Source organism: Apus apus, chromosome Z (genome assembly GCF_020740795.1).
Source record: "Apus apus isolate bApuApu2 chromosome Z, bApuApu2.pri.cur, whole genome shotgun sequence".
NCBI lineage: Eukaryota > Metazoa > Chordata > Aves > Apodiformes > Apodidae > Apus > Apus apus.
Genome location: NC_067312.1, coordinates 31,089,206 through 31,105,072, shown reverse-complemented (window position 1 = coordinate 31,105,072; position 15,867 = coordinate 31,089,206). Strand labels below are relative to the sequence as shown.

Here is a 15,867-nt window from a genome sequence, read left to right as displayed (position 1 = left end):
AGTGGAGGACCACAAGGATGATTAAGTGACTGGATCACCTGCCTTACGAGGAAGACTAAGAGACCTGAGGCTGTTTAGTCTTGAGAAGAGAAGACTGAGAGGGGATGTCTTATTAATGTCTATAGGATGTCAAGAATGGGCCAGTCTCTTTTCAGTCATGCCGTGTGATAGGATGAGAGGAAATGGCACCAAAATACCACACAGGAAGTTCCACCTCAACATGAGGAAGATCTTCTTTACTGTGAAGGTGATGGAGCACTGGAACAGAAAGGTTGTGGAGTCTCTTTCTCTGGAGACTTCCAAGACCCATCTGGACACGTTCCTGTGTGATCTGTCCTAAGTGTTTCTGCTGCAGAAGGGGGGTTGGACTTTGATGATCTTCAGAGGTCCCTTCCAACCCCTATGATTCTAAGATTCTTCTAAAAAGTTCCATTTAATTTCTTGTTGAGGGAGGAGCTGCCACACATTCTGCTTGTGCTACTGTAGGTAAAGCAGTACACAAAGGATGAGCCAGAACCTGAACCATCACACTCCTCTGCTCAGCAAAACTCAGCTAGGTTATACAAGGGAGCTCAGCCAGGTCCAGCTCCAGAAGAGTGTAATGAAAGTTGGCAAAATTCAAGGAAATTAGTTGGCAACGATTATGAAACTTAATTGAGTCTAAGGCATTAGTATATAAGATAAGGTACTAGGACGTGGTTTTCCTAAAGAGAAATGCTGCATTATTCTAAGACCTCCCTATCAGTGAGCCAGGCAAAATGAATTTTTTAGAATAATCTTAGCAAAATCATGCTTTGAATGTCACATAAATAAATTGCATATGATATGTAAAGATGCAGAAGAATGAAGCAGTTTTCTAACTGGTAAAATATTAATTATTAATGGAAGGGGTACATCCTCAGAGATCATATTAATTAATTTTTGCACATGTTCATTGTCTGATAATACCTACTCTAATAAGTATTACAAGTCACACTTAAAATTTATTCACATAATATGCACTCATAGTCATTGTAACCCTGGGAGGAGTCAATATAAATGCTGTAAAAAGTGATGGCTTGATGCTGTAGTAGAAGAATGGAGCTTCCAACCTGTGCTTTGTTGCTGGTCTGCCACTGGAAATTGAGTGTAGCAGTGCCCCATTGCTTATATATGACATTATTTTTTAATAATTTACAGCAACCTAGCATAAGGAGTTGTTATGAGGATTAAGCAAAGAGCATGAGCCACAAACCATACTTCCATACATGTGTTGGTGAAAAAAATTTAAGGTCTCTTTCTATTGCAGAAAGGGTAAGTTAAGCAATATGTGATCAATTATAACTTCTCAGTGTGAGATGACCTTTCATACAGCCATTGCCATAGCGGGTATATTCAAGTACTATCAGTTATGTATTCTGTATTTTCCCAGCTGTATGTATACCTCAACCATAGAGGTAAAAGTAGGTAGTAGAGCCTGGTGTCTTCCTACTGGTGAGAAATAAAAGTGTGGGACAAGCTTTAGTGACTCCATCCTGGAACACTGAAGGAAGCAGGAAACAGTGATTCTAGGATTGTATAGTTACATGCACAAATAGCAGATCATTGATGTTTCAAATATGCCTGAATTGTTCTCTTACTTTTGACTCAAGGAAAAAAATACATTACAATGTGTCTGGAAGTAACATTTTTCTTTCAAAAGCAAAATATTTCCAGAGTAAATTGTGGTTGCATTTGCCTTATAATCATTTTAAATACAGCAAGTACACAGTCCTTAGCTAAAAGTTTCCTTTTCTTCTCTTCTCTTTTCTTTTCTTTTCTTTGTCTTTTGAAGTCTATTGATCCCGGTCAGCAGTTCACATGGGAACACTCTAACCTGGAAGTAAACAAACCAAAGAATAGATATGCGAATGTAATTGCCTATGACCATTCTCGTGTTCTACTCTCAGCAATAGAAGGTAAGGAAACCTTTAAAGTTAAGCTAATTAAATCAAACACTCCAGTGTTATTTTACCTCCTGATATCTTTCCCTAGTAAAATTAAGATGTGTTAATTGAAGTACTTCCAGTAAATTCCTTTACTGACAGTCTTTTTCTGATGTTCATTCTCAGTAATTCAAATGCACTAGAATTGATGCAGGGTCACATATACCACTGAATGCATCAAGTCCCTGTTTGTATGCCAACATGTTTTCTAAAGTAAATTTTCGTTGCTGTTTACTTATACTTATTCTACACAGCAACTACAAAATCATAGAATCATAGAATGTTAGGGGTTGGAAGGGACCTCTGGAGATCATTGAGTGCAACCCCTCTGCCAGAGCAGGACTACCTAGGGCAGGTCACACGGAAGTGCATCCAGAAGGGTCTTGAAAGTCTCCAGAGAATTAAATGCCACAACCTCCCTGGGGAGCCTGTTCCAGTGCTCTGTCACTCTCACAGTAAAGAAGTTCTTCCTCATGGTGAGGTGGAACTCCCTGAGTTCTAATTTGCACCCATTGCTCCTTGTCCTGTCACAGGTCATGACTGAAAAGAGACTGGCTTCTCCTTCTTGACATCCACCCTTCAGATATTTATATACATCAGTAAGGTCCCTCTCAGTCTTCTCTTCTCTAGACTAAATAGCACCAGGTCTCTCAGCCATTCCTTGTAAGACAGTTGTTCCAGTCCCCTAATCATCCTTGTAGCCCTCTGTTGGTCTCTGTCTAGTACATGTCTGTCCCTCTTGAACTGGGGAGATGAGAACTGGACACAATACTCCAGGTGTGGTCTCACTAGGGCAGAGTAGAGGCAGAAGAGAACCTCCCTTGACCTGCTGGACACACTCTTCTTAATGCACCCCAGGATACCATTGGCCTTCTTGGCCACAAGAGCGCATTGCTGCCCTATGGATAACTTGTTGTTCACCAGGACCCCAAGGTCCCTCTCCGTAGAGCTCCATCTATACTGGTGCATGATGTTATTTCTCCCCAGGTGCAGGACTCTACATTTATTTGTGTTGAACCTCATTAGGTTTCTCTTTGCCCAGCTCTCCAGTCTGTCCAAATCTCGCTGAATGGCTGCACACCTGGTGAATCAGCCAATCCTCCCAGCTTTGTATGGTCAGCAAACTCCTCCAGGTCGTTGATGAAGTTGAGTAAGACCGCATCCAGTACTGACCCCGCAGGAACACCACTAGTTACAGATTTCCAGGTGGACTCTGCACCATTGATCACTACCCTCTGGGCTCTATTGGTTAGCCAATTCTCAATCCATCTCACTGTCACTCTTCCAACCCAAACTTCTTGAGCTTACCTATGAGGATGCTATGGAAGACAGTGTCAAAAGCCTTGCTCAAGTCATGGTAGACTATATCCACTGGTCTCCCTGCATCTATCCATTCAGTCACCCTATCATAGAAGGCAATCAGATTAGTTAGACATTATTTTCCCTTGATTAATCCATGCTGGCTACTACTGATAACCTTATTCTCTTCCATGTGCTTAGAGATTACCTCCAGAATGAACTGTTCTTTCCAGGGATGGAGGTGAGGCTGACTGTTCTCTGGTTTCCCTAATCTTCCTTCTTGCCCTTTTTGAAGAATGGAGTGACATTGGTTTTCCTACAGTCCTCATGCATCTTTCCATGATCTTTCAAAAATGGACAGTGGTAGAGCTGTAACTATAGATAAATTGAGGCTTTTGTCAGTCCATGACTTTGGCAGCATATCTGATTATTGAGTTTCAGTAACCAAATCCTTAATGTGGGGAAAAAAAAAAATCAAACTAACTTCATGTTCTCAGGGAGAATTTTGAGAACTCTGTTAAAACTTACCTTTTCTCTTTTCCATTTGCAATCTGAATGTTAAACAAGAGTGTTTAAACAAATGGCCACATGGAGACATTGTTGGAACCTCAGTATTTCGGTAGCAAAAGATTGACAGGGGGATATAATGAGAGATGTTCATTATGTCTTTCTTTGTTGAAAAGCTTTCCATCAACTTGAACATTTTTGAGTTGTAACTTAAGCAAACTGGCCAAGGTGATCAGTCCTGGGTACTGTTTATTTTACCAAGTGCTAAAGCAACAGGAAACACTTGTTTTTACTCAGAGGATTTATTTTCTTACCAGTTCTACCTTACCATTAACCTGCTTCCTGGTGTGAAGACAGATTTTGCGTTTATTCTATATTGTTGATAGTCAAGTATTAATGATGACCAGAATATGATTGAGTATATGTTTAAGTGAAACAATTTAAATTTAAATAAAATTTGCCTTTAGTATCTCTGACAGGGTTTGTAAATTATACATAAGATGCAGGGAACTGTATTCAAAGTCATAATTATTTTAGTCCTAACATTCTACAAGTTAAATTGCAGGGTGTTTTAATTTACACTTATAAACAGCTTCTTATCTTTAGCTGCTCCAGACCTCAAGACAATGGATGCAGGAGGGACAATATTTATAGATTTAATTCATTTTAATATTAGCTGCTTGGTGAAGAAAAAGGTAATCCCACTGACTGGAGTTTAGATCTTTCCTTATTTATTGCAGCTGCATATGAAGTACTTTGATAGCACAGATAAGAGCTTCTCAAATGTATTAGAAAATGTTAATAGCAGTCTTGAATTTGTACATGATGCTGTCCTTTTTATTTGTTCCACCTCAGAGGCTCATATGGCAGTTCTGAAGTTTTTCTGTAAAAGCACAATTTTTCACATTGCCTTGTAGAAGAATATAGCTGCCACTACCTGGTAGAAATGCCTGTCTCAGCACTAAAGAAGGGATATTTTAATTAGCATTATATATGATCTAATTCAACAAAAATATCCCTTTCTCTGTTACTGATTCAGACAAGAGAACTATGTACATGGTCAGGAAAAGCCAGAAACAGCAGCTGGACAGCTGTTTTGAATTGTTATGTGAAATTCTTCAAAACAAAATGTTTACCTTAGAAATAAGTCTATTTGACAGAATACTTGAGATTTTCACAGGATTTATTTTGTTTTTTAAAGAGTTTAGTAATGGGAGAAAAAGGAGTGGAAAATACCTAATTTCAAATAAACTTTTTTCTTCATTTATAAATCAGACATCTGGGCTTAAAAAGTTCTGCCAGGTTCCCCTTCATATAAATGACAAAAGAAATCTGGTTCCCTTAAAGAAAATGAACAGATTCAGGGTATTGCCTCAGGGAAGAAAATGTAAGAGACAAACCAGAAAACATTATTCAAAGTAATTAAAGTATCATATTACACAGTATATTAGCCTACTTTTAAAAATAATAGATAGTAATAATATGAAAAAAAATCTACATTGTACTTGTAGGAGAGGACTGGGTATTTTAAGGAGCAGAAACACAATAGTTCAATATTTTATTCCCTTTTTTAAAAATGAATTACCACAATGAGTTAAAATTTCTAACTCAGTCATAGTCAATTACTTTAAAAAAAGAAAAATATTATAACCTTTTGAAATACCAGTTTTAGAGGTAAAACCACAAATGGGATTTGGATCCATTTAGTTATTTGCATAATTTTAAGTATGTTCTCAGTCTGCACTTTCTGGTGGAAAAAAAAACAAAACAAACATAAATTAAATATTAAATGCCTTTTTGTCCTATGATAATTTGTCTTGAAAAGAGTAATTAAGTAGTATTTAACTATCCTTTAATATTTCCCCCCCTGGGATTTTACATGTTTGGGTTTCTGAAATTTTTTGTGTGTACCATCAGTAGTTTAATACAATGGGTTTAGCAATTGATATTAAGTGCTTCTACTTCAAGTTTTAAGTCAATATTCCTACAATAAGAATATGCAGTCTGCCTAGCATGTTAATTAGTTGACAGCTGCATTTGTTCTCATGCTACCAGCGAAACTAGTACTTTGAATATTGTTTTTTAAAAAAGGTTCTCCTTTATCTATGTTCCTATACAATTTGATCACCACGTTACATTTTGTTATAACTTCATGGAGAATATTTGGTTGGATTTTATATATAGACAATTCTTTGTCTGCTATAATAAGATTAGCATTTTCAATAAGGTTTAAATTATAAATGTGCTCTTTTTGTGATGAAGAGCTCCATTCTGCACCTAGACATTTGGTCCTTGTTTAAGAGTAAGTATATATGAACACTAAACTAAGCATCTGCCGAACAGTAATCGTACACTGATGACCACTTTGTTGTTGCACAAATGTGGAATGCTGTAATTCCTACTCTGGAATGGAACATGAGACTGGTTTTGTGCAGGTACCTCTCCCTAACTGTAGCCAATATGAAGCAATTCCTAGAAAGTCTTAGGAAGCATGTAGTAGAAATTTGAAATTGCTTCTTTCCACCCATTGACTGCACCAAGTTGTTAAAAAATGCGTTAGCCCTGAAACACAATGCTTAGCAACGTGTTGTAGTTTAACCCCAACCAACATCTAAATCCCACACAGCCACTCACTCACTCTTTCATGAAGGAATGGGGAGAGAATCAGAAGGGTAAGAGTGAGAAAACTTGAGGGCTGAGGTAAAGGCAGTTTATTGGGTAAAGCAAAAGCCATGGACACAAGCAAAGCAAAACAAAGGATTCATTCACTACCTGGCAGGTGTTTAGGCATCTCCAGGAAAGTGGGGTTCCATCACACGTAACAGTTACTTGGGAAGACAAACGCTATCACTCTGAATGTCCCCTCCTTCCTCTTCTTCCAGATTTGTGTGCTAAACATGACATCATATAATACAGAATATTGCTTTGGTCATTTGGAGGCAGCTGCTCTGAATATGGTCCCTCCTAGCATGTTGTGCATCTGGACCCTAGCAAATCATGAGAAGTTTAGAAGTATTAGATTTCTTAGCAACAGCTAAGAACATCAGTATATTATCAACATCCTTTTCATACCAAATCTCATACTAGACACACAAACACTATTCCATGTATACCAAAACACAACACTATTCTAGCTACTAGGAGGAAAATTAGCTCTATCTGAGCTGAAACCTGGACCTAATGCTTTAAAAGTGTTTCTTTTTGTACCTTTTATAACTCTTGTTACACATATTTAAAACTGGTTTTGAATCCCCACTATTTTCTTGGCCTCTGTAACTGCATATAGGGTGGAGGTCAACAGCATAACTGATGACTTTGAAAGAAACATTTTTCGTAATATTCAACTCACTACTGTTTAAATTTTATTACATTAGATGTACCTTTGAAAAGAAAAATCCGATTAGTTGTGGTAATCTGAATTTCCACCTGAAATAAAATATTACTTTGCGAAGTTTTGTCCCTTCGTCTTGAAATCTCATCATTCTTGATGTGTTTGGATGTGTCTGAGAGGGACGCTTGAATTTCACAGTATAATGAAATATTTTTTTTTAACACAGTGTCATTTATTGTAGGCATCTAAATGGATTTGAAGGCAGAATGTATTGATTTAAAAAGTAATAGATCAAGTTAAAATACCTAGGTCTGTGATCTTTAACCTCTCAGGAGTAAATAAAATACTGGGGAAAAAAATTACTGAACATTCAGCATTTTAAAAAGTCTTGCCAAATCTAAAAGTCTGCTTTACATGACAAGGATTTGCATAATGGTAGTGATTCATATATATATATATATATGTATATATATATAGTATATATTTTTTTTTATATAGATCGTATTTCATGAGTATCTTTTGTTTTGGTTTGTTTTTTTTAATGGGAAATTTTAGTGGCTTTAAAATGCTGCTAAAGCTAGAAATCTCTGACTGTAATATAAATGGTCAAGAAAGAAAAAGGCAAGAAAATGCTAACATTCTTATTTGTCTCCTTGCCGGTTACTGGTAAATTATCATGAAGTATGTAGGCCATCACCTTGAGATTTAGAAAGTGTTCTGGTAAATACATATTCTTCAACATCTACGGAACAGTCATGGACTAAACACATTATTTGTACCCTCTCACATTGCAATTGTGTTGCATTCTGCTAACAATAGATAATTACACAGAGTACTTGTATGTCTCTTCCCCCTGCAAATCTGGAGTGCCTTTAAAATAGTGAAAGTATTTCAGTGATGAGGGAATGGAGTACGGAAAGACCAGTGATGTAGACTTTGCAGTGTAGAAGTCTCTATGAAGTGACTTCATTGAACAGACTTCATAGCGGCTGTCTCAACAGCAATGCCAAGACATGTTATAGGGGTATGATGATTTTGGCCTATAGATCTACTTACACTGTTATAGTTGTAACTTAAGAGCAAAAAGGTATCATTCTTGATACCTCTGAAATAAGCTCAGAACAATTCTAACTATTTCCTGTATATACATGGACATTGTCCATTGGGGAAGGCTTCAGTAAAATGTCCTGTGGCTTTGTTTCTGAATAGGTAATGAAGATTTGCAACCTCACAATTAACTCTACACACTCATACTGAAACTGTTTTTCGCAGGAATTATCAAACCAGAAATAATTTTGGTTTACATTAACAGAGACATACATCAGCTCTTTTAGTGCATCTATGAGGTAATCACAGTAGTTCATGTTGGATTTCTGTATCTTCTTTGCACTATCATGCAACATAATGCTATCTCCGTGTATTGTGGCCAGTGTGCTGGCTCAGTGCTCCTCTCTGTGTCTCTGAGGAACTATACTGAACAATCTGTTTGCTTTAATTCTATACCCTTTCTTAAATACTAGCCAACTTTTAAAACAAAACAGAATATAACAAATTCAAGCTTTCATTTCTTAAGAGATCTTCCTGTTTCCCAGCCTGTTTTTCTGCTACTTACCTTCCAAGTTTCTCATCTTGCCTGCAGATCTTCTACAGCTCCTAGTTGTTTCCATCTCTAAATTTCACCTTTTTCAGATTTTTCTTGCCTTTTCCTTTCAAATATTTTTCTTCCATTCTCTAAACAATCATTTTTATTTGTCCTACTTACTTCTGCCACCTTTTTATGACACTGCTTTCTTTCCATAATTCTCTGTAATTCAGCGTTTAATTTGAGACTGTCTTTCATCCTTTCCCTCTCCTCCTGACTCTTATAGTCCTAATAGCCCATCCACAATTCACTCATCTACCGATTTTCTTTTTCTGTCATTTCTTTTTCTTTCTTACCATACACTGTTAGGGATATGTAATGAGTTTCCTTCAGTCTTTGTAAAAAACTTTTGTTTTATCAATGTTTATTACTCCAGGATCTTAACTGGTCTCATGCTGCTTCATTTTTCAATGAGTTCTTACAGTACAGATTTATGCTTAGACCATTTGAATCTGATTATCTCCTTAACTATATAGATTTTTCATTGCAAAAACTTCCACATAAACACTTGTTGCTGACAACTAGTAAGTAACTGTCTTAGTTAATTTTTGCTCTGACATAGTTCAAAACATGAACGGTACAGCTTCAACAACATTTTGAGTTCATAATTGCATTTTTCTGCCTGCTTATAACTGTGTCAGTATTTAATCCTACTACTTCACACTATTTTTATGACTAACAGCACGTGTCTTACAGAAGCAGCACAGAAGCAAAGATTTATGGTTTAATTTGTTTTAAATAGGAGGGCAGTTTAGTACTTAGCCTTTCTAAGAACTTGAAATAATTTCATTTTTTTACTTTCAGTTTGTGAAGAAAATGTGAAGTATAATTAAAGCTATTTAAGATTTTAACTGTATTCAGGAAAAATAAGTGAGTAATTCTGAGGTCTGTATTATTAGTCTTGTGGATCTCAGTCTATGTTGCAGCAAGTTGTACTGTCATCTCTGTTCATTATTACAGTCTTAGCATAAATTGGGAGCTATAGTGTTCATATTTTTAAATCTTCTGCTATTTAATTGTGACGTTGGCTAATTTTGTTTCATTGCTCATTCCTTCTTACTCTGTAAAATCTGGACTGCTTTGTTCTGTTGAGATATTTGAAAATGGGATGTCTTTTATGCTCAACTACTCATTTGATTTTCCTCATTGTTCTCTATTCTTGTTTGGCAGAATGAGGAGATTACAGATTCTGGTCATTCATCACCATAGATGAAAAGGCTACTAGAAAAGAGTTTTTGTAGAGTTATGTTCTGAAGCTTAGCCTTTAACTGACTTTTTGTGCAGAAACTGTCACTCTGCCTTCAGAGAACCTGTAAAAGTCAGGTTATCCTGCATGGATTACCCTAAATATGCACTTCAGATGTGCCATCCTAAATCTACAGTAAACCACAGTGATGCCAATAAACGTAGTTAAGGTTCATATCAATATTACTGAAGACAGAATTTGGTTGCTTTTTCCCCTTCTTTACCCGTGCTTTTATAGAACAACAGAACTCTCTTAACTGTTAAACCCAAATTTAAGTAATGATGGCAGTTGCTCCAATGCTTGTGTGTATGCTGCCTTCAAGCTATAGCAGCTAACAATGGTTTGTAAGATTTTGTTGTATTGCAGTCAAACTAGTTGTCATTGGATTTTTTTAGCATTATTTGACTTGACAGAGAATTCTTCAGCTTTCTCAGTTCAGGATGAGGCTATGGCCAGAAAAGTAATTGCAGAAAGTGACATTTTAATATTTAGATTTATTTGCCTTTGAAAATTGTTTCTGCTTGGTCAGTGTAGATATTTGCAGATGTTCAAGTTCTACATATATTATTTTTAAAGCACACATACTTTGTTAGGCCTCTTATGATAAGGCACCTTCCCTAGAGGGCTTTAAGTTTATGCGTTTTGTGGACATAGCTGATAAAGCAAAATATGGTGTGATAGAGGGAAAATGGTATTATGGAATACAAATGGATTTTGGAACAAGATGTGAAACTGAGTTCATGCACAAAAACAGTGATGAAGAGAGACACTGTGAGGAATGGGTGTGATACTTAAAGGGACTATGAGAATGGATAGAGAACCATGAAAACACCTAATTGATCCTGTGGGTGAGAGGGAATGAAGCTGAGCATTAGGAATCCTACTGTTCTCTTGATCTCAGTAGAGATATAGCCCTGTAAAATACTTAATTCTGCTAGAGATAAACCTTTGATGAAAATCTTTTCACAATGCAAAGCATTGGAGCAGCACCTAGTTTTTCCCAGAATTGGATTAGCTAAGTTACTGACAGTTGCTCATATCTTGTGGTAAATGGACTTTCCTGTCCATGTCTCAGCCAGATACTTTTCATGTGCTATGAGGCTTAGTTTCCTTGCAAAAGGAGTTTTCTGGCTAAAAAGTATATGTGATTTTTTGTGTCCTCCGTAAAAGGCACATGGAGAAATAGAGTAGAAATTTCCTCATTAAACTAGTTGGGAAGAAATCCTCTTCACAAATATCAGTAATTGTAAGTCTCAGTTGTTTCTTACTTACACCTGTGATCAAGGAAGAAATAATATGGAAACATTTATTAATTTTAATATAACTATCTAGATTTTTTTAATTTTAGAACTTATTTATTTTAATATGTTTTATAAATAAATTGAACAGAAATTACTAAGTAGAGTATTGACAATTTTAGACATTCTTGGTTTTTTTACATCAGGTACTAGGACTGGCTGCTAAGATTTTTAATCATAGAATGATAGAACAGTTTGGGCTGGAAGGGACCTTAATGATTATCTAATTCCAGCCTCCCTGCCATGGGCAGGAACATCTTCAACCAGATCAGGTTGCTCAGAGCACTGTCCAACCTGGCCTTGAATGTTTCCAGAAATGGGGCTTCTACCACCTATCTGAGCAACCTGTTCCAGTGTCTTACCACCCTCATTGTAAAAAATTTCCTCCTAATGTCTAAACTAAATCTTCCTTCTTCCAGTTTAAAGCTGTTGCCTCTTGTCCTCTCACTGCAAGCCCTTGTAAAAAGTCAGCTTTCCTGTAGGCATCCTTCAGGTACTGGAAGGCTACAATAGGGTCCCCCTAGAGCCTTCTCTTCTCCGGGCTGAACAACCTCAATCCTCTCAGTCTGTCTTCATAGCAGAGGTGCTCCAGCCCTCTGATCAACTTTGTGGCCCTCCTCTGGACTCACTGCAACGGTTTTATGTCCTTCTTTTTGCAAGGACTTGTAGTGAGAGGAAAAGGGGTAATGGTTTTAAACTGAAAGAGGAGAGATTTAGGTTAGAGATCAGAGGGAAATTCTTTAGTGTGAGGGTGGTGAGGCACTGGAACGGGCTGGCCAGAGAAGTTGTGGAAGCTCCATCTCCGGAAGCATACAAGGCCAGGTTGGATGGGGCTCTGAGCAACCTGATCTAGTGGGAGGTGTCCCTGCCCATGCAGGGGAGTTGGAACTCAATGATCTTTAAGGTTCCTTCCAACTCTAACCGTTCTATAATTCTATGATTCTTGTGTTGGGGGCTTCAGAACTGGACACAGTACTCCAGCTATGGTCTCAGGAGAGTGGAGTAGAGGGGAAAAATCACCTCCCTTGACCTGCTGGCCACACTTCTTTTGATGCCGCCTAGGACACGGTTGGCTTTCTGGACTGCAAGTGCATGTCTGGCTCACATTGAGCTGGTTGTCAACCAATAACCACAAATCCTTCTCAGGGCTGCTCTCAATCTGTTCCCTGCCCATCCTGTATTTGTGCTTGAGATCCCCCTGACGCGTGTGCAGGACATTAATTAATGTAGTTTCCAGTATGTCTCATGCTTTATTTTCATGCTGAGCTTCTGCGTTATCAGCTCCAAAGGACAGCTTTCCCAGAAGATCATTTAACCACTTTACGAAGTGTTGTTTTTCTTTTTCATTTTTTCCTCAGGCTTTTATTTATAACATATGCTTCTAAGTATGATACCAAGTATAATAATATAATTCTAATTTATGCAGAAAACATTTCTTACCAGCTTTCTGAGTTCCTTTGGTAATAATACCCGGTTGGTGTAGATTTCTCCTGTTGGCTTCATTTTTCTTTCTAATCTCTTTTATGCCAAATTGCTTTATTATCTTGAAGAAGGAAGAAAATACAGCATTGTTCCTAGCGGTTGTATTTTCTCTGTCATTAATTTGAATATCCACAATAAAAAGTGTCACATTAAAAAGTTTCAAGTCTACAGGAATGAGGCTTTTGAACTCCAATTTCTGGCTTTCATGGAGGGAAATAATGCTTTTTGGCTATAGACTATAGAGAATGTAAAGGTGGTGTTTTCTTTATTTTATTTAATTTATTTTATTTAATTTAATTTTATTATTTTATTTTTCTCCCAGAATAGACTTTCAGTCAGTTCTAATCATAGCCAACGACCCTTCCTGCATGCATCCATGCATTTTGCCTAAGGAGTGCCATTTGCTGCCTCTCTTGTGTCCCTGAAGTTACAAACTCTTTCCTTGCCTGAAATATTTTGTCAAACTTTTCCTTTATTTTTATGCCAGATGACAACTGTAGTAACCCATGATCTGAATCACTTCAAGATTTTTTTTGAGGTTTAATTAATACCACAGTTAATCAGTGGGTTTGTTCGTTGTTAAATAAATAGTGGAATGAAACATTAAACTTATCCAGAATGAATGGAGAAACTCTTCAAATTTTGGCTAGACAGGCCAAACAAACAAAAGCATTAAAGAGCTATCTACTTTCCATTAAAATTCAATCTATTTTGGAAGACATTTTGAGATGTATGGTACAGGTTGTCAGGAAAGACAGGAGTGTGCAGCCCCAGTAATTCCTGGCTTGGGGTCACCAGCAGCAGATAATGCATCAGAATAGATTTGGAGTAATTTCAGAAACATTTATTTAAATGTGTTCAATAATTGATTGTGTTTCATAGTCAAATAAATTAAAATGTGTTGCCTTGAGGAGTGAAAATAGTCACAGCTTTAGAAAAAGCCAGGGAGCTTGTACCACCTTGAATGTCTTTTGAAACAGTTAGTGGAACCTGCACCATATCCTGGGGTTCTGCAGTATGCTTGGGCATGGTAAATAATTTGCTATGTAAACAGAAATTATTTCTAATCAAGAAATAACTTCTGTTAATTACTTTAAATCATTTGTATAATTTCATTATGATGCACAGCTCTGTATTTTAAGCTCACATTTCTGGGGGACACTTCCATGTTCAACATTATAGTAATGTGGGAAACACTGCTTTGCCAGCACTGAGATCTCACATGACTATCTTTTCTTCCTCAAGTTATCGGTTATAAAAACAGCAGTGACATCAAAACTGGTGCCTGCTATGCTTTGTCTTCCAACATACACATAGTCTGAATTAAAAGCTGGATACTGCTCTGCTGAACCCAAGAGGGACAGGACTGAGATGTGTATGTCCGTATTTACACCTTTCTGTGAGCATGTCCAGACTAGTAACAGGATCTTCAGCCAATACTACCCCTTGACTTTGGCAGGTAGCATGTTTTGATCTAGCTCTCAGTACAGACATGGCACTTCATGCCCTAGGTTAAGTAGTTAGGAGCTGACTTGACTGTGTGGTCCAGTGTGCCCACAGGTCTTGGATTTCACCTTCTTTTCATGCATTCCATTTTTATTTGTACTTGCAGATGTCTTTATTTCTTGCACACGCTGTATAGCAGATTCCACTGTTTCTTAAACCTGACTTACATAATGTGTTTTGTTAAAATAAGACTCACAGTTAGCTAATCATTTACTGGGAAAAATATAATGTAGCAGTAATATTGATAGTCTAACAACATTAACCAGTTTTGTATATTTAAAAGAAATGCAGTTACCTCAATGAGAGTGTTAAATTGAGCCTACTCAGGGCATCTGATGGAGAGGGTTTCCTGCTTGACCCAGGCAAAGGTTGCTATACTCATGGGTGACTACAGGCAGTGTCAGACCAGCTTTTAAATGCTGATGTTTCCACTCCCAGGTCTCTCCATATGCTACAGATTTTCAGGCTTCTTTTACACTTCCTTGACAGCTTGGTTGGGACTAAATGGCCTTCAAGGTCACTTTCAACCCAAACCATTCCATAATTCCTATCAGACTGAGTCCTTTGTTGCAATAGCACTGTCATCCCCAAGCAGGCCATCATACCCCTTGGCTCCACAGTGGCTTACACTCTCTTTCAAATACCATGTACTATTGGGCATGCAGCAAGCTAAGATTCACTAATCCAGCTGGGTCACAGGTTTTTTTAACCCTTCTACAGCACAAAGATTCTGCCCAGTGTTTTCATTCTTCTCTCTTTGCAGGCATACCAGGCAGTGACTATATCAATGCCAACTACATAGATGGATACAGAAAGCAGAATGCTTATATAGCAACACAAGGGGCATTGCCAGAAACCTTTGGTGACTTCTGGAGAATGATGTGGGAGCAGCGTGGTGCAACTGTCGTCATGATGACAAAACTAGAGGAGAGGTCCAGGGTAAGGAGTACATACACTATACCATACATACATTATACCATGTTGATAATATTGTACCTGAGTAATCACACAAGATTTTTGTTTCACTTCAATTTGTCTGCCTCCTCTATAGGCAGAAGAACTGATTTTATTTTTTTAGTTAAAAGTGTCCATACATTGAAAATCACTTATATGGGAAACGTTAGATTCACAATAAAATTGTCAAGTCAACAGCACTTACTTTGAAGTGTTTTTCATTACTCTGAAAAACTTGAAATCTCTTGATCCACAGTGATTATTTTTTTGGTATGTTTCCATATGAAGAGGTGATTGAAAACTCTACTTCCTGTATAGTATTGAGAATACAGTTGTATCATCCCATTTAATTAAGAAGTTAATGTATGTCAACAGCATTCAGTTTTCGGTTTTCTATGAAACAGATTAAACATTAGTTAAGATCAGTGAGGATCTAGATTTTCTGAAGAAACATAAGAATGTGGTTTTTAACATACACAGTAATAGAACACAAAATTACCTGTGATATTCAATTTTATAAGGCAAAGTAATATTAGGATAGTAAAGGACCTAAACATAAGGGTGCTATTCCAATAGTAGAAATATTATAAGAAAAGATGAGCTCTATGTGAAGAGAAATCGATTTTAACAATACTTTT

The 15,867-nt window shown here is 37.1% G+C and overlaps 1 protein-coding gene across 33 annotated transcripts in view; it reads left to right on the top strand.

The window, feature by feature from the left end:
- The window catches only part of PTPRD (protein tyrosine phosphatase receptor type D), a 397,759-nt gene that overhangs the window by 324,880 nt on the left and 57,012 nt on the right, over positions 1-15,867 (top strand). For all 33 annotated transcript variants that reach the window (XM_051642281.1, XM_051642270.1, XM_051642269.1 and 30 more), the window contains 2 exons: positions 1,814-1,937; positions 15,039-15,214. In XM_051642281.1, coding sequence (XP_051498241.1) covers positions 1,814-1,937; positions 15,039-15,214 — 300 coding nt within the window. The remainder of the gene's footprint in view (positions 1-1,813; positions 1,938-15,038; positions 15,215-15,867) is intronic.